Below are 27,548 nucleotides of genomic sequence, written 5' to 3' on the forward strand. Positions count from 1 at the left end.
TTTTTAGGAACATACAATCTCCTAAGACTGTTCATGAAGAAATAGAAAATCTGAATAGACTGATTACTAACAAGGAGATTGAAACAGTAATCAGAAGGTTCCCAGCTATCAAAAGCCCAGAGCTAGATGGCTTCACTGGTGAATTCTACAAATCATTGAAAGAAGATTTAACTATCCTTTTAAAACTCTTATTACCAAAAATTTGAATAGTAGAGAAACTTTCTGAACACATTTTATGAAGCATTACCCTGATACAAAAACCAGACAAGGAGACCACAAAAAATAAAATTATAGGCCAGTTATCTTTGATGAACATAGATGTTAAAATCATCAACAAAATATAACAAACAAATCCAAAAATACATTAAAAGGATCATACACTATGATCAAGTGGGACTTACTCCAGGGATGCAAGAATAGTTCAGCATCTGCAGGTCAATCATTGTGATTAACAAAATGAAGGGTATAAATCATATGATCATCTCAATAGATGCAGAAAAAGTTTTGACAAAGTCCAACATCCATTTATGATAAAAACACTCAACAAAATGGGTATAGTGGGAACATCTCAACATAATGAAGGCCTTATATAACAAACCCATGGCTAACATCATACTCGATGGCAAAAACTTAAAGGTTTTCCTCTAAGATCAGGAATAAGATGAAGATTCCAACTCTTGTCATTTTATTGAACATAGTATTGGAATTTATAGCCAGGGCAATTAGGCAAGAAAAAGAAGTAAAAGGCATTTAAATCAGAAAAGAAAAAGTAAAATTGTCACTATCTACAGATTAGACGATATTCTATATAGAAAACTCTAAAGCCTCCACCAAAAAACTGGTAGAACAAATGCATGAATTCAGTAAGTTTTCAGGATAGAAAATCAATACACAAAAATCCAGGGCATTTCTACACACTTAAACTCTCAGAGAAATTAAGACAATAATCCCACTTGCAATTGTAACAAAAAATAATAAAGTACCTAGGTAAAAGCTTAGCCAAGAATATGAATGACCTGTACACTGAAAACTGTATAACACTGATGAAAGAAATTGAATAAGAGACTAAAAAAATAAAATAAAATGGAAAGAAACTCTGTGCTCATGGATTGGAAGAATTAATATTGTTAAAAAGTCCATATTACCCAAAGCAATCTAAAGATTCAGTGCAAGTCCTATGAAAATGTCAATGACATATTTCTTAGAGCTAGAATAAATAATCCTCATATTTTTATGGAACCACAGAAGACCCTGAGTAGCCAAAATAATCTTTTATTTATTTTTTTGTCTTTTTAGGGATGTACCCGCGGCATATAGAGGTTCCCAGGCTAGGGGTCAAATCGGAGCTGCAGCTGCTGGCCTTTGCCACAGCCACAGCCATGCCAGATCCGAGCCACAACCTACACCACAGCTCATGGCAATGCTGAATCCTTAACCCACTGAGCAAGGCTAGGGATCGAACCTATATCCTCATGGATACTAGTCATATTCATTTCCACTGAGCCACGATGGGAACTCTCCAAAATAATCTTGAAAGAAGAATAAAACTGGAAATATTACACTCCCTAACTTCAGACTATACTAGAAAGTTACAGTAATGAAAACAGCATACAAGTTCCCACTGTGATTCAGTGGGTTAAGGACCCAACTCTGTCTCTGTGAGGATGCGGGTTTGATCCTTGGCATTGCTCAGTGGGTTAAGATCCAGCATTGTTGCAAGCTACAGTGTAGGTTGCACATGCAGCTCAGATCTGGTGTTGCTGTAGCTGTGGTGTAGGCCAGCAGCTGCAGCTCTGGTTTGACCCCTAGCCCAGGAACTTCCATATGCCACAGGTGTGGCCTTAAAAAAGAGAAAACAGCATAGTATTGGCACAAACAAATAGACACATAGATTAGTGGAATAGAACAAGGAGCTCAGAAATTTATAAACCTACACATATATGGACAATTAATTATGATACAGGAGCAAATGACATGCAATGGAGAAAGGACAGTCTTGAACAGATGGTATTGAGAAAACTATATAGCCACTCTTTTACAACATACACAAAATTAATTCAAAATGTATTAAAGACTTGAATTTAAAAGCTGGAACCATAAAATTCTTAGAAGAAAATAAAGGTGATGACTACACTGACTTTGACCTTAGAGATGTTTCTGTGAATCTGACTTCAAAGGCAGGGTAAACAAAGGTAAAAATAAACATATGGGACTATATAAAACTAAAAAAGCTTCTCTGTACAGCCAAAGAAAGTATCAGCAACATGAAAATGCAATTACTGAACAGAAGATATTTGCAAATCATATATCCAATGGGTTAGTACTAAAAATGTACAAGGATCTCATACAACTCAGCAACAAAGAAACAACTAAAAAAAATGAGCAAATAATATCTGAATGGACGCTTTTCCAAAGAAGACATACAGTTGGCCAACAGGCACATGAAAAGATATTCAAAATCACTAGTTAACAGGAAAATGCAAAATAAAACCACAATGAGATATCAACCTCAACCTGTTAAAATGGATATTATAAAAAAGATAAGGAATGGCAAATGATGAAGATCTGGAGAAAAGTGAGCACTTGTACACTGTTGGTGGACTGTAAATTGGTGCAGCCATTCTGGAAAATGGTATGGAGATACTTCAAAAATTAAGACTAGAATTACCAAATGACCCAGCCCTGTTCTACTTCTGGGTATTCATCTGACGAACATGAAAACACTAATTTGAAAAGATACATGCATCCTGATGTTCATGGCAGCATTAATTACAATAGCCAAGATATGAAAACAATCTAAGTGCTCATTGGCAGATGAATAAAGAAAAAATATGTATATATGCATATATATAATGTAATACTATTCAACCATAAAAAAGATGAAATTGTGCCATCTGTGATAACATGGATGGATCTTCAGGGTATTATGCTAAGTGAAATAAGTCAAATGGAGAAAGACAACGTATGATTTCAGTCATTCGTGGAATATTAAAACCAAAAAAAAAAAAAACAAGAAATGAGAGGAAACACATAGATAGAGAACAGATTGGTGGTTACCAGAGGGGAAGGGGATTTGTGGATGGGTAAAAGGGGTCAACTGTATGGTAATGGTGGTAAAAAGACTTGTGGTGATCATTCTGTGGTGTATGCAGATGTTGAACTATGATGCTGTATCCTTGAAGTTAATATAGTAATACTACTACTACTAAAAACAGAGAAATAATTATGTCTTTCAGCCAAGTTGTAAGAGATAGAAACACTTGACTTTAGAAGACCTGCATTGCTAGCTAGGGCTCTCTGAGTTTGTGTTGCTTCTTCCAATTACTTTCTCCACTGTTTAAATAAACTTTTTTGCTGAACTAATCAGAGTAGATTTAGTTGAGGAAAAAATGTTTTCCAAATTATCCCCTCTGAGCCTCCCCAAACACACACATGCACACGCGCGCGCGCGCGCGCAGACACACTCTCTCTCTCTCTCTCTCTCTCTCCAGATCTCCAGATCTGGGTAGCAACTATAGAGTTGTGATAAGGCCCCTCTGACGTGCTGCTAACTGATAATCCTCTTCTTTCTAACATCTTATCATTTGGCTTCCTGCAAACACTACAGAACAGACTCATCATGAGAATCTCAGCCAGAAGGAGTGCCCAGCAGCATGGTAGCAAAATTTGGTAGGGAAAAAGCCCCTCTTAGGAGCTCTTTCTTCCTGTCAGCTCATCTTTGATTATCCTTGATTGAAAAAAGAAAAAAAAATAGTCTCATTTTTGTAAATGACTCAAGAAGGAATGCTCTGGGCATGCTGTTAAGACTGAAATTTTTGTTTTGTCTTTTGTCTTTTTAGGAACACACCCATGGCATATGGAGGTTCTCTGGCTAGGGGTCTAATCAGAGCTACCGCTGCCGGCCTACACCAGAGCCACAGCAACGCGGTATCCGAGCCGTGTCTGCGACCTACACCACAGCTCATGGCAATGCCTGCTGGATCCTTAACCCACTGAATGAGGCCAGGGATGGAACCCGCAACCTCATGGTTCCTAGTCAGATTCGTTTCCGCTGTGCCACGACGGGAACTCCAAGACTGAAATTTTAACACTTTCTTTAGAAGGCCAGTTTTAACCAGTCTATATCTGACATATCCTAGTAACAGTTTGATTAATCACAGAGATTGGATGGAACCCTCAGCTCATTGGATAAGAAGCTAGACCTGCAGAACATCACTAAAGTGCCCATTTTTAAAACTTTCAGATCAGACTTGTAAATGGTAAACCAGTGTTACAGAGCCAGGTTGCATAGCCAGGGGGAAGTGAGACATGTTAGTGGGTGTTACATATCCGGAAGAGTAGGTCCCATTGTGACTCAGCGAGTTAAATACCCAACTGGTATCCATGAGGATGTAGGTTCATCCCTGACCACACTCAGTGGCTTAAGGATCCGGCAGTGCAGCAAGCTGTGGTGCAGGTTGCAAATTCAGCTTTGATCCTTTGTGGCTGTGGCTGTGACCTAGGCTGGCATTGACCCTAGCCTGAGAACTTCCATATGACGCAAGTGCAGCCCTAAAAAGAAAAAAGGATGCACCAAAAGAGAAAGGAAGAAATAGGACCATTATGTTTTGCTATGTGTGTGTTTAAATAAAAAGGATATCTTTAGTTTCTTACAGATAATTTTATTACAAAAAAATTCATTTCTCTTGGTTCTGATGTTGAATATAAATGCTATTATCAACCTAAAAGTAAAATTCAAGGTCAAACGAAGAATTAAGATGAAATATATTGCAATACAAGTTTCATATAGAAATGCCATTTGTGAGCCAAGCTACGTTTTGATACTATGCATCAAAAATAATGTGTGACATCTTGTATTATCCTAAAACAAAGATTCTTTAATATCATTAGGCAGAAAAAAAGAATTATAAACTCGTATGGTCAAGAGGAAGGTACAAAGGTGTTAAAGTCTGATTTCAGTGGCCCAGAGTGATTCCTCCTGCACACTTGATTCATCTGTTCATTTTAGGGTTGTGGTTTCTCTAAGATTGTTTTCCTCTAATTAAATATTCATTGTTTTTATAGCATCCATCTAATGGGATCCAATGCGTTACATATCTACATGTCTTCTGTTTCTTTAGGTGCTATAAGCATTCGTAGGATAATAATGTAGAATCAGATGTTCCAACATCGTGATCACTGCCACCCTGCAGAATGATCTTTTTCCCAAGAATGTTTCCTCCACTACTGCAAGCTTCTGTTCTGTTGGCAGCTTTATATAAAACACTGGAGGAGTGATAGATGAAGTATGAAGAGTGATAGATGAAGTACTAAGACTTTATAATTGGAATACTAAGACTTTGTATTTTTATTTGGTATATACAAGTATTTGCACTATTACAAAAGATATAAACTTAATAAACTGCTCTTTTTAATAAAATTTTCTAAACAGTGTTCAACTTATATCATTTGACAGAATGATGAATATTTTGACATGAAAATGAAGTTGAACAGAGGGATGCTGAATAAATTATATCCATTTTTCTCCTTTAGGTATTGCATTAAATATGGCAGATTCAAGAGGATTTCTTTTGCAGCATTTAAAAAATAATAGGAAAAAAAAAAAAAGGAGTTCCTGTCGTGGCTTAGTGGTTAATTAATCCAACTAGGAACCATGAGGTTTCAGGTTTGATCCCTGGCCTTGCTCAGTGGGTTAAGGATCTGGCATTGCCATGAGCTGTGGTGTAGGTTGCAGACGCGGCTAGGAGCCCGCATTGCTGTGGCTTTGGCGTAGGCCGGCGGCTACAGCTCTGATTCGACCCCTAGCCTGGGAACCTCCATATGCCTGGGTGTGGCCCTAGGAAAAAAAAAAGAGTTCCTGTTGTAGCTCAGCAGTAACGAACCTGACTAGGATACATGAAGATGCAGGTTCAGTCCCTGGCCTCATTCAGTGGGTGAAGGATCCGGCATTGCCGTGAGCTGTGGTATAGGTTGCAGATGCAGCTTGGATCTGGTGTTGTTGTGGCTGTGGTGTAGGCAGCTGCAGCTCCAATTCAACCCCTAGCCTGGGAACTTCCGTATGCTGCAGGTGCGGCCCTAAAAAGATTAAAAAAAGATAAAAAGAAAGATCTCCACTAATTTAAGATTCAGAAATAATTAGCTTACCAGATGTTATCTTGATAGTTACAGTTGTGATAATTATGCAAGAGTAAACAAACATCTGATCCATATTAATAAATCTCATTAACACCTCCGAATGATTATATCTATAGTATAACATATTGAGCTTATGTGAAAAAAATACTTGGCTTATTCTTGCTTTTCACTTAGCAAATATTTATTGTGTGTTTAATGAATATTGGTCTTTAGAACAATGCTAGTAATTTAATATTCAAATAAGAAGGCTATTGAGAGTCTTACATAGAAGTCATTATGGCCAAGGGCAAAGATGAATGTAAAATTTAGAGTCCATGAGAAATTCCCTTCTGGCACAACAGGTTAAGGATCTGGTGTTGCTGCAGCTGTGGCACAGACTGCAAATGCGATGCGGGTTCCATCCCTGGACTGGGAACTTCCACATGCCATGGGCGTGGCCAAAAAAATTAAGAATCCTGATTTCAGTTATACTATGAGGTATAAGTTCAGAGAGAGAAATAGAGCGTCTTTATGGCATTAATTTTCATGATGGAAATTATTAAATTATAATCTACAAATTATTAAATTATATATAATATTATATATGAATCATTAAATTATATATATAGCATCTATAATTTAATATATAAATTATAGATGCTATATATATATATATTTTGTCTTTTTGCCTTTTCTAGGGCTGCTACCAAGGCACATGGAGGTTCCCAGGCTAGGGGTCTAATTGGAGCTGTAGCTGCCGGCCTACGCCAGATCCACAGCAACACGGGATCTGAGCCGCGTCTGCGACCTACACCACAGCTCATGGCAACTCCGGATCCTTAACCCACTGAGCAAGGCCAGGGATTGAACCCACAACCTCATGGTTCCTAGTCGGATTCGTTAACCACTGAGCCACGATGGGAACTCCGAGATGTTATATTATATATAGTATCTTTATGGTATTAATTTTAGTGATAGAAATTATTAAATTATTTGCAATTATATATATAAATTATTACATTATAAATTTTGCACACAGAATTGACAGAAAAATGCAGATAGCCAAAAAATAAACTTTAAAAGAATTGGCTAAAGTCTAAAGTGTAAAGGTGATGAATTTCAACCAAAATCTTTAAAATAAATTTAAATGAATTAGGATGGTGTCCTAAATAAAATAAAGATGTTTAAAAAGAAGGATTATTTTGAAGAAATATTCATAAGAGATATACCATTAAAACATATGGGTAACTTGGATTCATTTGCAAAGGAAAGAAAAGTATTAATTCCTTGACATTCCTCCACTTCACTCTAATAATTGTTTTAAGTGAAAGGAAAACATAAGCTTTCGTGTTTTTAAGACACTTAATCTCTTCCTTTTCTAGAGCCTGTGCAAACAGAACTGTTTATCACTCCAACATGTCACCAACTTACTTTGAAAGGATGGTGACTCTGAAATAGCGTAGATTTGTCAGTTGTTAAATAGATGACTTTTCAGTACTATATTGTACTTTTAACAGTTAGGCTTACTTTTATTTGTGATAATACTTGTATTCTAGAAATCGTAGTATTAGCTTATTTGGGAGCAGTTCATCAGTATTTAGGAAAAATTCTTTGATGAGTTGGCATAGACTTGAGACTTGGTTCTTCGATTCCATGTTTTTCTGGCACTTTTGGCTACTTCAAATACATAAAAATAAGGCCAGAATCTACTATATGACACTGATCAATTTTCAACCCAAAGGAAAACTGATTCTAGGGAAAAATTGTCAAGAAATTCAGATTTTTTGGAGTTTATTCCTATTTAATAGCATTTTTTCTTAATAAAATTTTCTAATTAGACATATAATAATATATGTTTAGGTCATATTTTAAGTATATCAAATAGTCTAAGATTTCAAAGTCAAATTTACTTGCTTTATTTTGAATCAGATTTTCTTGAAGCTTTTTTTTAAAGATAGTAATTAGAGAAGAAGTAATTGAACTTGGACCTCATTTTTCCTTTTTCAAGGTGTTCTTGGTGCTTCAAATAGATTCCCCCCCACACACATTTTCTGTCTCATAATTACCCTTCTTACAACTTCATATCCTTTAAAAGTTTTCATTAAAATATTATGATCATGTAAACGAACCTGTTGATATTGTCATGTGACAAAGTGATGAGGTGAATTTCCATATGTTGTGACAATGGGCCTTGCATAACCACAACTTAATCCTAATATTTGAGCAGTTGTCAAAACTGTATTATAACTGATTTTCAGAAGTTTTCTATGATGATAATTTGCTTCTACCTAATTGAAAATATATAGATAGCTTTCAATAGTCTTTTTTTTCCTTTTGAGCAAGAAACTAAAATTGGAATTTTAATGATAACAGTTAATTATAAAATTATCTTTTCCCTTGAAAAATAGTTCAGAAAAATCATGTAGTCGAGTATTAAGATTTTGTTTCTCTGATGGAACATACATACATTTATATGTAGGTTTGCATTCTACACACATATTATATTCAGCATATGAAATGTTTGAACCACAATAGTATTTGAAGGATATAAAAATCTATTTGATTTGAAGGTTTTTGTTATTTACAAATGAATATTTTCTCCTACAATTAAAAATTTATCCTTGTGTTGTGCATGGTTTTTTATTTTACTTTTTTGAATTTAGCACTCAAAGATTATTAAAATAGGACATTATTTTCTTTCCTGTTAAGGGCCTTTAAAGAAAATGATGCTTTTAAAAGATAGTCAAGGCTTTGAATACCTTTGAGTTTTTCTCCCATTCCTAAATTCTCTGTAATTTGTGTGAGAAGAATTTAAGACGTTTCTGCTTATATTGTTTTTTTTTTTGTCTTTTTTTGCTATTTCTTTGGGCCGCTCCCACGGCATATGGAGGTTCCCGGGCTAGGGGTCGAATCGGAGCTGTAGCCACCGGCCTATGCCAGACACAGCAACGCGGGATCCGAGCCGCTTCTGCAACCTACACCACAGCTCACGGCAACGCCAGATCCTTAACCCGCTGAGCAAGGGCAGGGACCGAACCCGCAACCTCATGGTTCCTAGTCGGATTCTTTAACCACTGCGCCACGACGGGAACTCCCTCTGCTTATATTGTGACATTGCTATTGATTTTTAAAATTTGTGTTTGCTGTAGATTGTAATGGGTAAATGGTGAGTATGAGGTAAGAAGGACATGCCATTTGTGAGCATGGCAAAAAATGTATTGTTTCCTACTGCAAATACACCTTCAGAAATAACTGGGTTGTCTTTCATTGTCACTTGATGTGATTCTTAAGGGGAAGCATTCACAGATACAAAGACATTCTTCAAGATGTGATCACTATAAGACCCTGAGCCTTACAAGTAAGCAGAGTGAAAGACTAAAGATCTCATGTAGGATTGTCTACAGTGGGTAGAAAGGGAAAAAGGAAGTCCTTATTGCCCTGGAGAGATGAAGAGGCAGTCTGAAATATCTTGATTTTCAGTGTGAAAACTGCTACACTTTTTACAGTGTGGAAGAGAAAGAATGCAATATTGAGGAGCCCTAAAGAGGGGGTGATTATAGGGACACTAGGAGAAGCATGATGTAATAAGTAGAAAGGACTCACAACACAAGTTGGGAAGTATTGAATCATGTCTGTTAGTAATGATACATATTCATATAACTAAGAGGAGAGTGGAGTTCTTTTCTTTCACTCAGTTTTCATTGTTCTTTAATTTTTTCATTTTATTAAAACTTTTTTGAATTGAGAGAGACACAAAATGATAGGAAGAGTTTTCTTCAAAATCCTGTTGCAGTATTGCTGACAAACATTTAGAAACAACAAAAAACATGCCTGGTGAAATTCCACACTTAAAGGGGCATATCTTGTAACAGATAGAATATGCACATAGCTATGAGTAAAGAAGACGCTTATGCATTATTTGAAAAGACTATTAGGAGTAACCTCTAGTAATTGATAAAGTGAAAAGGGTAAATATACAAAATGAAAATACAAACAGCTTCTGAAGAGGAGAAAAAAAATCCACTTAGTCACTTAAACAAACAGGGTGGCCAAAAGAAAATATTAGGTAGTGAAATAGCTAACAGTCTTCCTAGGTATTAATTTAGTAGTAATCATAACCCTTGATATGAATTTAGCTAAGAGATTTGTATTTGAATAGGCTGCTTAGATGCCCAAATATTGAAAATTTTATTTGGAGACTCACTGGTGGGCCTGTTTGATTTGGCTGAAATGTTTAAATTTTACACACAAAATAGAGGACTATGTCAGAATTTTGATTTTCACCATGGAGAAAAAATTATTTTATTTTATTGGGATCAAGTGATAAAGGCAAAAACTTGCATTAAAAAATGGAGTGAGATGATATAGAACACTTGAAGTAACAGAAAGCTAACTCTAGAAGGTGTGGAAGGACTACAAGAGTAATACTTTGGGAAGAAAATTTCAGTTGGAGGAAGTTTCCTGTAATTCGTAATTCATGATATCACAACAAAATACAAAGTATTAAAACCAGAGAATGCAAAAAATTCAAACTATGTCCATAAATATTTTAAGAGTATATATCAAAATCTGAAGAATAATGAACATAATCAAGAAATAAAGATTAACTTTAAATTTCCATTAAAAAAGTCATTGCATCAAAGATTTGATATGAGACCTGAAAATGAGCTTGATCTTGACGTATACTTTTGAAATAAATACCATCACTTTAAATACTTTGTATCAAACATGTCTTCTAAAAACTTTAATAATGTTCTGTAATGATAGAGGTGATTTTGTTATCAAAGGTGTATTAAGTAGTTAGGTTTTGTTGCTCTCAAAGATGCACACCCTAGTGAGAGAGGCAGGCATATGACCAAATGCTATAACAAAGGCAAGCATAAAGTGCTATGTAAGCAAAGGGGAAGGAGCCATAAATAAGTTTATGTGTTTAAAAAGTCAAAAAAAAAAAAAAAGCAACCAGGGTTAATGTTAAGATCAGCATATTATTTGACCTCATTTTACTCATAGCAGTAAATGGAATATGGTAACTTACACATAGCAGAAGTAAAGGCCAGAAAGTTTCACAACACTTTTAAATGTTGATTTTCACCAGTTTGTCTTAGAGGCTTTGTGTACATGGTCTTTTGTTAGACACTCCAAGGAGATGTCCATTAGTTATAGTTCTTGCTTTCAGTTGTTTGCATTTTAAATGATAAAACCAACAGACACTCAGGGGGTTAGATAATGTTAAACATGTCAATAAATAGATGAAAATATATATATTGTTAGGTGTTTTCACTTTTATCTGAGGAGGAGGAAGTGGGATGGTTGACAGCAGTCAGTGGTAGTTGTGTGTTTTTCTCTGTGTAGCTGTTAGGCAAACAATGTCATTCATCCTCTCTATTTCTAGGAATTTTCCAATCAAGAAGTCCAAGATGAAATGAACTGCCTAAAGGAGAAATGAAAATAACAGTGACATCCTTGATGAATGAGTTTATTTTTACCTGCATGCAGGGTTATAAGAAAGATCTAAACATTCTTCAGGATAGATGATGACATTACAACATTTCTATAACTCCACTTAGAATGTTATGTTTAGTTCTGGGTGCCATATTAAAAAAAAAAAAGATGTAGCATTTGAAAAAGAGGAATTAGATTGACCTTAGGACCACTAGGCATGAGCTGTGAAGATAGGATAGAATCCTGAACTTCTGTAACCTTTAAAGAGCAAAGGTTGAAGAAGATTTATTTATTTTTTATTTTTTTGTCTTTTTGTCTTTTTTAGGGCTGCACCCACGGCATATGGAGGTTCCTAGGTTAGAGGTCTTCTAATTGGAGCTGTAGCCACCAGCCTATGCCAGAGCCATAGCAACACGGGATCTGAGCCGCATCTGTGACCTACACCACAGCTCATGGTAACGTCGGATCTTTAACCCACTGAGCGAGGCCAGGGATTGAATCTGCAACCTCATGGTTCCTATTTGGATTCGTTTCTGCTGTGCCATGACAGGAACTCCCTGAAGAAGATTTAATGAAAATAAATTCACTTCAGTATACATAGAGATAGATAATGTCAATTCTGTTTTTAGTACAAGACAGATTATCATAAGAGATTTATAAATTTCGATAGAAATGAAATTTGCTGAAATAGGCATCTGTACTGCATAGCTTTTCAAGTCAATCTTTCTGTAGCTTGCAAACAGAACACTAGTCTTCTGTTTCCTCTGTGAGGTAAAATGTCTGAAGAATTTTCATTCAGTAATTTTCTGAAACACAGAAAGAATATGCCCCTTAGCTGAATACCACCGACAAGCATTGTGCTAACTATTTATGAATCAAAGAAAAAAAATACATCTTTGGATTGGCAACTAAGCTGCTATAGCCACTAACTTCTCAGAGGAATTTCAATTTAATCTATCCATATTTTCAGCAGGTAGTTGTCAACTTGGTAATCAGAGAACCATGGAGTATTTGAGCTATGATAGATCAGAGAGGTTAATTTATCCAAACTTGATTTTACAAATAAGGATATTGGGATCTAAAAAGAGGAAGTCATTTGCTTATGATCACATATCCAGTCACATAGTTGAGATTAAGATCCAAGTCTCCTTATGTCTTGTTCAGTGTTTCTTTCTTTCTTTTTTTTTTTGTCTTTTTAGGGCCACACCCAAGGCATATGGAGGTTCCCAGGCTAGGGGTTGAATCAGAGCTACAGCTGCCAGCCTACACACCACGGCCACAGCAAGGAGGAATCCAAGCCGCATCTGCAACCTACACCACAGCTCAGGGCAACGCCAAATCCTTAACCCACGGATCAAGGCCAGGGATTGAACCTGCATCTTCACGAATACTCACAGATATTAGTCAGATTCATTTCCACTGAGCCATTATGGGAACTCCTTGTTCAGTGTTTCTGTTAACAGTATTGCTTACAGAATAGGTTGTTTGAAAATTCATTTGTAACTTGGTTTCATGGAACTTGGGAAATAAATTTTCATGGAAACAAAAGTTATAAACTCAGACTTCTCCTTCGCTCCATTGTATACTTTATTCCCATGTTAAATTAAGCTTTCTGTCTTATTAATGCTAGCTTTAGACTTTCTGTTGCACATGGCCTTTCTTTTTGATTCTTATCTCTGTCAACCTAGTCATCTCATGCCAAGGACATTGTAATAAGCTCCTACCTGATTTTACCTCCAAAGATTCTTGTAACAATTCCTTCTGCCCATCTTGTCAGTTTCAACTTCCTAAAGCATTGTAATCTTCTTTCTTTGTTTTCCAAAACCTATCTATTCTTCAAGGCCCAAATCAAACTTTATCGCTTTCATAATGGGCCACTTATTACTCTAGGCATGTGATGCCTTCTTCTAAATTCTTATAGCTATTAGTTTTTATCACAATGCATCACCAGATATTTTTGAGTGCTTACTCATTGCCAGGAAATCCTGTGTTTATCACTTCACATACTTTCAGTGTAGCAATTTGTGACTGTGATCTATTTCTCTTTTCAGATTGTAATGCTCTTGATATCAGGGATCATGCTTGAAGATCTTTGTATTCTCCATAGCCCATAGCAAAGAACCTTTTGTACATAGTTGATGATCAGTAAGTACTTATAGATAAATATTGAACTAAGGTGCTATCATAGTGTAACGTGATAAATCTGGCCTCTGTGGGATCAGTACACAAACTGTTGGATATCAATTTTAAGTATGTTGGAAGAGCTTCCTTTAACTCTTAAAGAAGCTGGTTCTTTCATATCATAAAAGTAACAAGACGATCAAGGAAAAAAAAGTACCAAGAAAAAAGGGTTTTTCAGTCACAGATGGATAGTGAACAATAGGAAGTGGAAGAATACTGCATCAGATTAAAAACCCTTCACTCTCAGTTTCTACATATATAAAAGCAGGACAGTGTTTCAAATTCACTTTTACACACAGAATAGTTGTACTCCCTACTTAATGATGAGAAAAATGCTCCATTAACTGTAAAATTATATAATAGTAAGGTATTATTATTTAACATGAGATTTTGGACACAAAAAAGAGCTACATCAAAAGGTAATCGTTTGTAATATTAAGTATTTTCCTCTTAGTGTCTTTCTTGTTGAGGAACATGCATTTTATTTTATTTTATTTTATTCTCTTTTACTCTATGGTTGTAAAGGGGTCCTTGTCAGAGATTAATTCAAGGGATGAGTGTAAGGGACTTAACAGACTTTCAAATAAGCAATCATCAATCCCACTTTCTCTTAGTCGTACATTGTGTGCATGTCCAGATCAAGATTCCTCTGCTTTTACCCTGCTTAATTGTCTTCATCCACAGCTAGATTAAGGATTACCAGAATGATCAACTGGCAAATGAACTCATTAGTTTAGAAAGAGCTTAGCTGAGTTCTCCTTACAGAAGTGTCAGTATTTCACATCTAATTTAAGCTTCACTAAATAAGTAAGCCAAATGTTAGAAAAAGGGCATAATTAAAATAAATTTTAGAATATTCTTTTTCTCCATGAATAGCTTTATAATGACTCTATATTTTTCTACCCATCAATAATTCAGAGTGTTTGATGCCATCAACTAAGTTTGGGCTCATGATATTTCTGATCAACTTTAGCACTCAGTGAAAGTGTTTACTCATTATAAAATACCATGACTGCCCTTCTATAAATTAAGTACCATCATCAATCAAGTAAATCAGTGTAGCATAGCAGAAATAAGTTCTTAAAATATATTTTATGAAAATAAGCTTGGAGTCTCTACAGCGATGGATTTAAATGAGTAATGTGGACACATTACTCATTGTTCACATGGCCAATGTTCAGTTCATTTGAAACTTTTACTGAATGTTTGCTCTGTGAACAAGAAGTCTAAACATATTCTTCAGTGGAGATTGCATTTTCAAAGGGAAAATAAAACAAATAAATAGATAAAATATTTAAACATTGTTATAAATGCTATAAAAATACCACTTTAGTCAGTAATTCAGAATTGGAGACTTCCACTAAATTCTCTACATAGCATACTATTTATGCTAAATAGTAGAAGTAGGTCGGTTTACTGTTGTCTTAGTGTGTTATCAAACCATTAAAAGCAAAGCTAGCTAAAAACTGATAAAGCAGTGATCATGTCCAATGTCTCAAGGGCTTTAATGTACATCTACCATAAATGTTTAGTTTGGCTTTTGGATCATTTTGTGTTTTCTGTGAGTCTTTCTGAGCATACTGAAGCAAGACATAATCTTCAACTGGAAGACATGAAATATAACTAGTTTAACAGGGTTTTAAAAGTCTCATACAAAAGGCTGGTTAGAACTACATATCAAGGGGCAAGATTCAAAGGGTCATTCATGGTATCTTTAGCCAAATCTACAAACATAGATAGCAATATTGTAAAGAGAGAAATTTCCAATAGAAATATTGTGGACAAATATGCCACAACAATAAATTATTTAAAATTTATGAAGATTTTGAAGGATTTTAATATTTAAAGCTTTCTATAATAGAAATGATCACAGATTATCTAAAATCATAGAGTTCATTTATGTGATGAATATTTACAGTACATATGTAGTGAAATCCCCTCTCTTACAAATCTAAATTTAAAAATGCCATAAGCTTATTAATATTTACTGTTAACTCATCCCGTATTTAATTTTCCTTTTCTCTTTTCTCTAGATTCTGACCTTAAATCCAACAGACTTTTTAAAGAGTCAAGCTCATGCACCAAAATATTTCGGAAGAAACATTTAACATGAGCAAAGTTTTTGTTATTCTCAATAAGTTCTAGGAAAAATAAATTTATGAAAGGGGGAAAATAGTTTCTTTTTTTTTCTTTTTTAGAGTCTTTTCCTTTATAGATTATCATGAAATATTGGGTAGAGTTCCCTGTGGTATACAGCAGGTCCCAATTTTTGTTTGGGACTTGAATCAGAAGATTCTGCCTTTAGAGACTTAAATGATCAAGAGGCTGTTTGGATGTCCTCTAAAAAGTTAAATAGGCCTAAAATATATAGACCTTTGTTTTTATACTTTTATAGTGAAAGATATTTTCAGTTCTTTTTTCCTTTGACATACTTGATTGTCAAAGAATTTCTAGGATCCTTAATGTGATTGAACAGATTTATAATAGCTGCTGTGCAGCAAAGAGTTGACATATAAAATGAATAAAGTTATTAGTTAAGAGTGAGGAAAGCTCCCTAAAAGCTCCAACAGTAGAACTGTAACAGTTAACATGATTTAATCATGCCTCCACAGAGAAACTAAAAAAAAATTACCCAACACATATTTACTGGTCATTTGTCCCCTACACATAAATTGAGGGGGAGGGGCAGGGCATTACTTGACTTATGTCCTATTTATTTATTTCCTTTGTTCCCAAATCAACATTTCAGTTATTGTACCGGGCCAGGAAAACACCTTACATGACTAAAATATCTTGTCTGTATGAGGAACATCTAAAGCTTAATTAATTTATTTTTTCTAATTATTTTTATTTTTATTATAGCTGGTTTACAGTGCTCTGTCAATTTTCTGCTGTACAGCAAAGTGACCCAGTCACACACACATATTTTCTCACATTAGACCATCACACTTTATCACAAGTGGCTAGATATAGTTCCAAGTACTACACAGCATGATCTCATTGTTTATCCATTCCAAAGCAATAATTTGCATCCACTAACCCCAGACTCCCAGCCCATCCCACTCTCCCCCCACCTTTGCAACTACAAGTCTGTTCTTCATGTCCATGATTTTCTTTTCTGTGGAAAGGTTCATTTGTGCCATATATTAGATTCCAGATATAAGTAATATCATACGGTATTTGTCTTTCCCTTTATGATTGACTTACTTCACATAGTATGAGAGTCTCTGGTTCCATCCATGTTGCTGCAAATGGCATTATGTCATTCTTTTTCATGGCTGAGTAGTATTACATTGTGAGGTATATATACTATTTCTTAATCCATCCATCTGTTGATGGGCATTTGGGTTGTTTCAATGTCTTGGCTATTGTGAATAGTGCTACAGTGAACATATGGGTGCATATGTCTTTTTCAAGGAAAGTTTTGTCTGGATACATGCCCAAGAGTGGGATTCCTGGGTCATATGGTAGTTCTATGTATAGTTTTCTAAGGTACCTCCATACTGTTTTCCATAGTGGTTGTACCAGCTTACATTCCCACCAACAATGCAGGAGGGTTCCCTTTTCTCCACAGCCCCTCCAACATTTGTTATTTGGTGACTTCTTAATGATGGCCATTCTGACTGGTGTGAGGTGGTATCTCATAGTAGTTTTGATTTGCATTTCTTTAATAATCAGTGATATCAAACATTTTTTCATGTGCTTCTTGGCCAGGCCATCTGTATATCTTCTTTGGAGAAATGTCTATTCAGGTCTTTTGCCCATTTTTCCATTGGGTTGTTGGCTTTTTTGCTGTTTAGTTGTATAAGTTGTTTGTATATTTTAGAGATTAAGCCCTTGTCAGTTGCATTGTTTGATTGTTTCTCCCATTCCATAGGTTGTCTTTTTTTATGGTTTCCTTTGCTGTGGAAAAGCTTGTCAGTTTGATTAGGTCCCATTGGTTTATTTTTGTTTTTATTTATGTTGCCTTGGGAGACTGACCTAAGAAAACATTTGCATGGTTGATGTCAGAGAATGTTTTGCTAATGTTCTCTTCTAGGAGTTTGATGGTTAAAGCTTAATTTAGTGGTCCCCAAAATATGGCTGTATATGCCAGATTAACAGCTGGCTTTCATTTAAAAGTGTAAGAAACATTTTTTTTAGCTTTATTGAGGTATAATTGACAAATAAAAATTCTATATTTTAAGGTGTACAATCATTTTACATATATCAAAGAATAAGAAAGATTTTATTGATCTTTTGGAATTTTAAATATATGGCTACTACTCTGAATGATAATGTTTCTCTGAGTGTAATCAGAGTTTATTTCTGATTGAATCTATTTTTTGTCTAACACAACTTGCTTCAGATGCTTTTCTGTATGTGAAAAACATAGTAAAACAGTGTCTAATACAGACTCAAAGGCTTGTCTTTCCTCATTAAAGAAAGTGCATGTGAATTTTTAGGTAGGTAAACAACTAGCACTTTTAGTGTACCCTGGATCAATGGCATACAAATGTATGGAAGTTTCTTTGGGAAATTGACTAATGTTTGTGTAAATTTTACCCACAAATATTAAAATAGCGGCCATAAAACTCAAGTTTTTACTGGAACCAAAGAAAAAATAAATTAATTGGGAGGACCAGAGCCAGGTTTGATATTATAGGAAACTCTGGGACCTATAGGGTATGGAAGACTGCATACTCCGTCTATGGATGGCCATTACTTCTCTACTCTATTTAGTTATGCTGAGCTAGTAAATATGTGGAAGCATAACTGTTAGATCTTCCTTATTTTTTGAAAGAGAACTTTTGAAACTCTAAAGGAAATTAGAGGTTATGTCAAACTTCAAATTTTCAAAGTTCTAGGCATACCACACAAAATATATTTGGCAGGCCCGTTTTGCCAGTTTGGAACTCTGCTTTAAACTCAATGTGGTACAGGAAAAAAAAGCCATGGATCTTATCTTGTCTATTCTACTATCTAAATGCATACACAGCATGTCTATCAACCTTATGTTTCCATGGAAGTGAAACAGATATGACAGTCTTTGGGGCAGAGCTGAAAAATTGGTCCCCTAATATATGGTAGAGGAAACAAGGTAACAAATTCAGGGACAATAGTGTGAACTAGGAGTCAGAAGACTTCTGATGCTAACTTTCTAGGTAACCTTGCCCGAATGATTTTGGTGGGGGTGGTGAAATAGAACAAGTCAGATACCCAACATATCACATAGGAGAAAGAAGAGCTTTGCTGATCAAAGGAAATGGCTCACTCTTGTCTTTCTTTCTACTCTCTGCCAGCGCTTTACTGAAGTTTTTTAGAGTCCAATTTGAAATCCATTGTAGTAGATCATCTCAAAATTTGACTGTATAAAAATGCTCTGCTTTAAGTAATTTCCCCTGTTTGAAGAATTAGTAAAGGTAACATTCTATTTAGTTATCTTCACATCTGAGGTAGAATTAATTATGTGATATTTGACAATGAATTTTTAGTTTATCATCAAAAGGACTAAGATACTTAAATCCAAAGATTGTGTGAATTCATAACTGGACTCTTTAGTTTGTGATGTTTGTTGCCATTTGTCATGTTTTATACACTGTTTCTCTACTGTTAAATGTGATTTTGTGGTCTAAGTTTAGGTTTCAAAACTAAGAATTCCATATTTCTGACTTTCCTATTAAACTTCCTCCAATCAGAGAAGGGCATGTGAGGGAGCAATCATTGCCATTAACTTTGTTGCCTTGCATACACATACTACAAGTTAGAAGAATCAAAGCATCAAAAATTTATCAGTGGTACATGATAGAAATGATCTTGATAAATTCAGAATATAGCCTGCTCCTAATTATTCATTTGTTTTGTTTCAGCCAGAGCAGAATCACCTTCTAGTCATAACTTGTATGTGGGGACCAGTCTTCCTTTCTTCCTTCCTTCCTCCCTCCCTCCCCTCTTCCATTCCTTTCTTTCTTCTGGCCACACTTGGGAATATGAAAATTTCCAGGCTAGGGGTTGAATCCAAGCTGCAGCTGTAGGCCTATGCCATAGCCATGGAAACACCAGATCCAAACTTCCTTTGCACCCTACAACACAGCTCATGGCAATGCTGGATCCTTAATCCACTGAGCGGGGCCAGGGATTGGACTTCATGGATACTAGTTGGGTTTGTTAATGCTGAGCCACAAAGGGAACTCCAAGCCTGGTCTCTCTATACTAAGGATGATCAGTGTCCTAATTCAGTGCAACAACGATGATGATTGGAGCTAGTGAGCTGTGTAGAGACCCTTACTACATAACCACCATGTCTTGTAGGACCTCAACTGATAATAGTTCTAGTGGTGTATTAGTGGTATATTGAGTATTAGTATCTGACCCAAAGTTCTTGAATATGTGTAACCTCATTTTGTCAGTAGTTTCATATGATTATGTTCACATGTACATTTTAACCACAAATATAGGTTTTAGTGAATTTTAGGCACTTTATTCAGGGCTTTAATTGCATAGAGTGAGAAGTGGGGAGAAGTAGCAAAAAGGTATCTTCAGGAGACAAAGAGGAATTAGAGGGGATATGAAACCTTCTAGACCAACCCCAGGAAATCCAAATGAGAACTGCTTTGTACTGAGCTGATAATATTTATAACATCATCTGCTGTTCAGTAAATTTTTCTGAATGTTGAATATTTTGCAAAGTATAAGGAAATCTAAAATTAGTTGATATCACAAAAAGAACAAATTCAGAAACATAGAAGTCACATTATATTTTCGATGAGAAATTTTCAAAAGTCAAGGTAATCTCCTAATTTTCTAGGAAATTTAAAAATTCTTAATAAAAGGACAGTTAACTCATGGGTATATTTATTGGATAATGTTAAAAAAGAATATTTCAGCATTTGGTAATTTAAAAATCTAAGCTCAAATAATACATGAAGCTCAAAGCATAGGAGATTTAAATTATTTTTTAAACTTATTATAATTATGGTACATATGGTGACAGCCAAAAAAGTTGTGTTGAGTTTAAGAAAGTTTTATAGTTAAAAAAGGGAATCTCTGATGACGAGGAAAAAAAGTCCTCCTTTTTTTTTTTTTCATTTTAGGGCTGTACCCGCAGCATATGTAGGTTCCCAGGCTAGGGGTTGAATCAGAGCTGCAGCTGCCTGCCTATGCCACAGCCACAGCAACGCAGGACCTGAGCTGCATTTGTGACCTATACCACAGCACAAGGCAACAGATCTTTAATCCACTGAGCGAGGCCAGGGATTGAGCCTGCATCCTCAGGGATCCTAATTGGGCTCGTTAACCGCTGAGCCATGGAGGGAACTCCAAAAGTCCTCCAGTTTAGTGATATAAAGCCCATTAGATGTAGAAAGTTTGCATTATCATTGACTTGGTGTATATGAGTTTGTTCTACTTTAAGAAAATGTAATTTCAAAACAGGTTGGGTGAGTGAACTATAAAGCAAAATCAAACAGTTCTGACAATAAAGTGGCAGAACAGAAGAGTAGATGAAAAATGCACACCTTTCTTCACTGTCACCTCCTTTCCCCAGCAACCCCAGATACATGCTTGCATTTGTGGTATATTTAAAATTGTTCTGTAGGGAAGCAGTTGCCTTTCAAAAACAAATAGGCAACGAAAAATCCGAAAGAAGTATTTAAACAAAAAGGCTGTTAGAAGAAGAGATTACGAAGAGGAGATGAACTAACCATATATATTTGCAGTAGGTATTAAAAGGAGGTTCCTGTTTCTGTACTACTAAGAAGTGCAATAAGGCTCAAAATAAGCTAAATTAGAATACTTAATTTTTTTTTAATATGTCATTTTAAATTTCATTGTTCTTCATTAAAAGGTCTAGTAACACTGGGAAATACTATACTACTGGAAAGAATGGTTTTGTTAAGTAATTATGCGTGTTTTTTATTGATCTTTTTACGTGTTTATTTTGTGCAGGTGTGTGTATGACTGTGTATGTGTGTATGTGCATGTGTCTGAGTGTGTGTGTGTGTGTGCATGTGTAACCCTTTTGGGGAAAATGTAAGATAGTTTAATATTGCTTCAGAAATAAATATATAGTGAGCTATGTGATTAATGGCTCCATGTTTAGGAAATTAAGGCATAACATTGATATTGGCTTATTTTCGCAATCCTGTTGGCCAAATTAAAAAAAAAAAAAAAAGAGAGAAAAAACTAGAAGGGAATTTTTTCCCCGAAAAATTTTGGAATACCCAATGGGATGGGAAGAAAGGCTCTTGAGAAAAAGGGAATAGACACAATATTGCTGAATCTTTTTTTGGAATTGTTACGACCCGAGGCCATTTCTTCAACAGAAATCTATAATCATTATTTCCTTGCCTTCATATATAGCAAAGCCCTAAACCACATGACATTTCACATTATTCTTTACTCAATGGGGATTAGACCAGAAATGTAATAACATTATCCTTATATTTAAAACACTATCTAATAGCAATTCAGGCTTTCCTACCTTCTTTGTGCTCTTCCCTTGCTGGTGTTTCATTGTGTGTAACCTACCTAAAATTTCTGCAGAATTTAAGAAAATATTTTTGTGAAATATAATAAAGCCTTAATTAATTGGAAGCTAACTAACCAGAACTCTCAATTAACCAGTTTTATTTATTTATTTTCTGCTACACTCTCCTTTTAGAAGGAAGAGGCAAATGACAAGAAAACAAGCTGTTAACAGGTATTTATGTATTTATTTTTTAAAAATCAACTTCCTGGGAATGTCCTGGAGCCTGTACAGATTCATCCCAACTTCAGTAATTTTGTTCCCTGTACTATACTTACTAAGGTAGGAAAGTAGAGTCATTTAAAATTTTCGGCAGCAGATATTGAATCTTGATTAATCTTTAGTTAATAATAAAAAAGAAATTCAAATAGCTAATTGGACCTGTCTATCCATTTGAGGGTTCTAGTTAATTGGGGTCTTCATGGTTTCACTACTGCCAGTTAATGGTCATTCAAATCTATTAACTGGGAGAGTATCCCAGGACCACACAGTGGGGAGATGATGTCCAGCCACAGGAAGCATCTTTCCCTGGGAACTAAAGCAGAAGCTGGAGAAAGACTGCAAAGTTGGTGGGGGTTGAGGAAGGGTCACTGAAGTAAAAATCATGACACCTATGTAAGATAATGGGAGAGTAATTCACCTGCCCCGTGGCTCTGAAATGCTTAGGAAGGTACATTCACTTTTGCAGGGCAGCACAGGCTATTAAGTGTGCTACAGGAATAATGGAAAAAAACAGGCCTTCTAATCTTCCGGAGTCTTTCTAAGCATTAGGCACTGATCTATATTGTAGGCATGCTACTGGTTCTGAAATATTTGAGATTAATTTTCCTCTAAAATACACTTAAAAATATTTGGAACTCTTAAAACTTATGCTTGAAAATTCCTAAACTATCTATGACAATTTCAGTTAAATTGCAATCTGAGATACCATATTGCTCCAGGCTTCATACTTTTTAGGTTGTAATGGGGAATAAAGAATGGGCAGTAACTCAGAGATGCAAGGGAGAAGGAGGGCAACCCATGATTCTGAAGTACATTTTTATATTGCCTGGCAGTAATGTCCACTTTTCTCTTCCATCTACCCTTTTCAGGTTAAATCACCCTTTGGTGACTCCCCCCCTCCCCCGCCGCCTTCCTTTAGGGCTGCTCATGATGCATGTATTTATCCACAAGAAAAATGTCAATGGGTTGTTGCAGATATGGGGACCACACTGTGTGATTTATTCTGGGTTTTAAACACAAAAAATTTAAAATCATCATGGTGGTGGGACATTTTCTATACTAAACATCACTCAAATGTCATGCACACTAAAAATACCCAAGTGACCTGAAGCAGTGGATGTGCCTCCTTAAGTGCTAAAGTTCTTTTTAAACTGTGACTTCAATGCTGGGGAGACTAGAACCCACCAGATTTCATTAATGAATGAATTTAACTGAAAAACTTTAAATGAATTGAGTTTCCAGTTTAGGTTTGGGATATTGAAAGTAAGTGTTTTTGATTTTATATAGTTGAATGCAGTGAATTCAGGCATTGAAATTGACTTTCATTATTTTAGTAAAATGATATACAAATTAATGTTAACTTCTTTTAATTAAGCATAATAGTAGTAGATTTATTTCTAGATTAATCAGAACACACATTATGTATGTACCTATATGTAATGAGTTTTTACATTTACTGTAATCTGAGAAAAACAGTGAAATGTTTTTGAAAGTATATAATACTGATTCACTCACATAAACTATAGAGAAACATGAGCTTCACAAACTCTAATGCCTATGGAGGCAAGAATAGTAGTGTAAACGAAAGACTATAAGCAATAGGAGTGGTGGGGACTATACTTAAAAAGTGTGTATTCTTTCCAAAGAATTTTGGAAAGCTATTACTTTGGCAGCTATTGCTTAGCTCAGCTGATTGCTACCAGCTGGGAATGCAGGCCCCATGTAGTTTAAGATCTGACTTTTTAAGAGAAGCTAGGGATCTAGATTTTTATATTAAATTCTCTAATTCTTAAATGTTAGTAACTAACTCAATAAAAGGAAAAAAAATAGCAACACTGTGCAGACAAAGCAAAACCCATCTGAACCCATCTGTGGTCTGGATTTAGCCCATGGATTATCATGTGACCTCTGCTTTAAATTGTAAGTCCTCTAAGTACTGCATTTTTAAAAAATCACCATATGTTATAAATGCACCCAAAGATCTTGATGACAGAAAATTCATGTAAATTAAATAAATAATAAGTAGACTGCTTGTAAATAATTCTCCTGGTACTCAAAATGGTGTACTCAAAACTTTTTGATTTTTTTTAACTGCATGGAAATAGCAAAGATAGTTTTCCCTTAATGCGTTTAGAAAACTAAGATAAAATTGTGATTTTTTTAGTTTTCATATTTTCAATGTAATGCAATATGAGAGACAATTTATGCTGTGTCTAAAAGAGAATATTTAAGTATAGGTTCTATCATATAACATAATTAAGGCCACTATTTAAAGCCCAGTTTATGGTGCTTTAATAGAAAGAAATCCGTGTATATAGCATGTGTTATTTTAAATTGGCTTGCCTTTAAAGAAAATTCCCAATTTTATCCACTGAAATTCCTTTGTTTTTACAAATGGTTAAAATAAGAAATAAAAGAAATGTAAGTAGTTAACACAACAAAACTGCATTTGAACTTTTGATGGGCATTGGCAAAGATAAAAGCTCATTTGAGATTTTATTGAGGTAACTGACTGATCTGAGACTTTGCTTGTTTCTCTGTCTTGCCCTGGACCTTAGCACATAATCCCACTGTGCTACAATGCTTTTGACATCTGTATGCCCCTTTTCATCAGTGGCAATCCAAAAGAATATTTGTCTAGAAAGGAAACAATTAAATTCCATCTCTCTAGGAAAAAAAGAAAACCAGAAAAAAAAGAAAAGAAGAATAACATCCCACTGCTAAAACTGCTTTAATGACCTCTATGGTTTTTACCGTAAATCCTTAGTCAGAATGGAAAGTTAACATTGTCATTTCTGATGAGAAAAATATCAGAGGACTTTAAATAAAAGTGAAAAAGTAAGAGAAAAGAAAAGAATGAACAATCAAATCCTAAATTAACTAAAAACAACAGCAACAAAATAACCTATCCTTCATTTGTTGACATACTATTCTAGTTGAGGATTTAACAAGACACATATAAAAGATGAGAAATTTTTGGACAACTGGTTAACACATATGACAATATGCAAAACAGCTTATGTTTATTTAAATAAAATTTGGGTAGACAGTTCTACTCTTTCTAGATCACCAGTAATCTGTTCTGTGATAGGGATGATGAACCATGTTTAAATGTACTAATTAATTAAAACTGTTTCCTAAAAACTTTAACAAGTGGAGATTCTTAGTTACCTTATTAGTCCTCAAAGAGAATTTAAGAAATAAGTGACTATTTGATGCATTCGATCAATGCAGACATATACATAAAGTTGTTCAGGATAAATTTTGATGAACTCGAAATTTTTGGGCCAGAACATAATAATACCTAAAAGTTTTTTTTATTTTTTATTTTTTAGACCTGCACCCACAGCATATGGAAGTACCCAGGCTAGGGGACAAATTGGAGCCATAGCTGCTGCCCTAGTCACAGCCACAGCAAGATATATGTGTATATATATATATATGTGTGTGTGTGTGTGTGTGTATATGTGTGTGTGTGTATATATATATTATATATATATATACACATATAAATATATATATAAATATATATATGGGATCCAAGCTGAGTTTGTGACCTACACCACAGCTCACTCAATGCCAGATCCGTGACCCACTGAGCAAGCCTGGGGATCGAACCCTCATCCTCATGGATACTAGTCTGATCAGTTTCCCCTGTGCCACAATGGGAATGCCCAGTAATATCTAATGCTCTTCAAACATGATATCTCAGGTGATTTTTCATGTATTAGTTCATTGAATCATCATAACAACCCTATAAGGTGGGTGCTATTATTATGATCCTGTTTTATGGATGATGACATTGAGGTGCAGAGAAGTTTAAGTGATTTATCTAAGGCCATACAGCCTACAAATACCGGAGCCAGCATTTGAATCAAGGCAGTTTGATTCCAAAGCCCATATACTTTGGATAAATGTATTTTATAACCTGACAACTGGAATCAGACTAATTACCAAAACACCTAATTTCATTATATGTGTATGTATATATATATTGACTTATTGAAAATGACATTTCTCTTCTGAAATCAATTTTGCTAACATCAGTTGAATTTTGTATTAAGTTAGCAACATTAATTACAAAATAGCTCAAATAGAAAGAGCACGAATAAATGAGAGATATCTGTGGACCAATAATCAGGTCTATATTTTGTTACATTTGATTCAGAGTCCAATTAAAAAAATTACAGATACGGATGTATCTGTAAAGCATTAGTGATATGACTAACACTAATCTCCTTTCTACTTCACCCTTCATTAGAGGTAATCCCTATTTTAAAATTGATGTATATCATTGCTGTTTTTGTATTATATATGTTTTATACAAAATTAGTATGAAACATTGATTTTAATGTTTTAAAAACATACCTAAATTGTTTGATATTATACTGTCCTTTTGTAATCATTTTCACATCATGTTTTTGAAATTTAGCGACATTGATACATGTAGATCTAGTTCATTTATTTTTTTAATTGTCCACCATACTATTTCATTGTATAAGTATACCACAATTTGATTATTTTCTACTATATTGATAGACACTTTTGTTTCCGATTTTTTATCAAAAATTGTACTGTACTAGGCATCGTGTTTTCTTGTGCCCATGTATGAGAATTTCTCTGATGTGTAAGCCAGAAGGGAAATTGTTCAGCTGTGGGCTAGGCACATCTTCAACTTTACTAGTTGCTGCCAAGTTGCTCTTTAAAGCTGTTCTGATTTATACCCCCAGTAGCATTGTACAAGAGCTCCTGTTTCCTAGCATTTGTGACAGAGTAGCTTTTTTTTTTTAAGGCTGCACTTGTAGCACATGGAAGTTCCTAGGCTAGGGGTTGAATTGGAGCTACAGTTGCCGGCATATGCTATAGCCACAGCAATGAAGGATCCAAGCCATATCTGCCATCTTCACCACTGCTCATGGCAACGCTGGATCCATAACCTAGTGAGCGAGGCCAGAGAGCGAACCCTTATCCTCATGGATACTAGTTAGGTTCGCTACCACTGAGCCACAACAGGAACTCCTGTAGTAGCTATTTTTAACAAAAAAATTCCTTTGAAGAAAAGTTAATTATTTTTCACTGAGTC

The 27,548-nt window shown here is 35.1% G+C and overlaps 1 protein-coding gene across 1 annotated transcript in view; it reads left to right on the plus strand.

The window, feature by feature from the left end:
• DACH2 (dachshund family transcription factor 2) overlaps window positions 1-27,548 on the plus strand; it is a 560,533-nt gene that overhangs the window by 112,297 nt on the left and 420,688 nt on the right. The window contains exon 2 of the mRNA XM_047764685.1: window positions 22,379-22,417. Within this exon, the coding sequence (XP_047620641.1) occupies window positions 22,379-22,417 (39 nt within the window). The remainder of the gene's footprint in view (window positions 1-22,378; window positions 22,418-27,548) is intronic.

This window comes from Phacochoerus africanus, chromosome X (assembly GCF_016906955.1).
Source record: "Phacochoerus africanus isolate WHEZ1 chromosome X, ROS_Pafr_v1, whole genome shotgun sequence".
Taxonomy (NCBI): domain Eukaryota; kingdom Metazoa; phylum Chordata; class Mammalia; order Artiodactyla; family Suidae; genus Phacochoerus; species Phacochoerus africanus.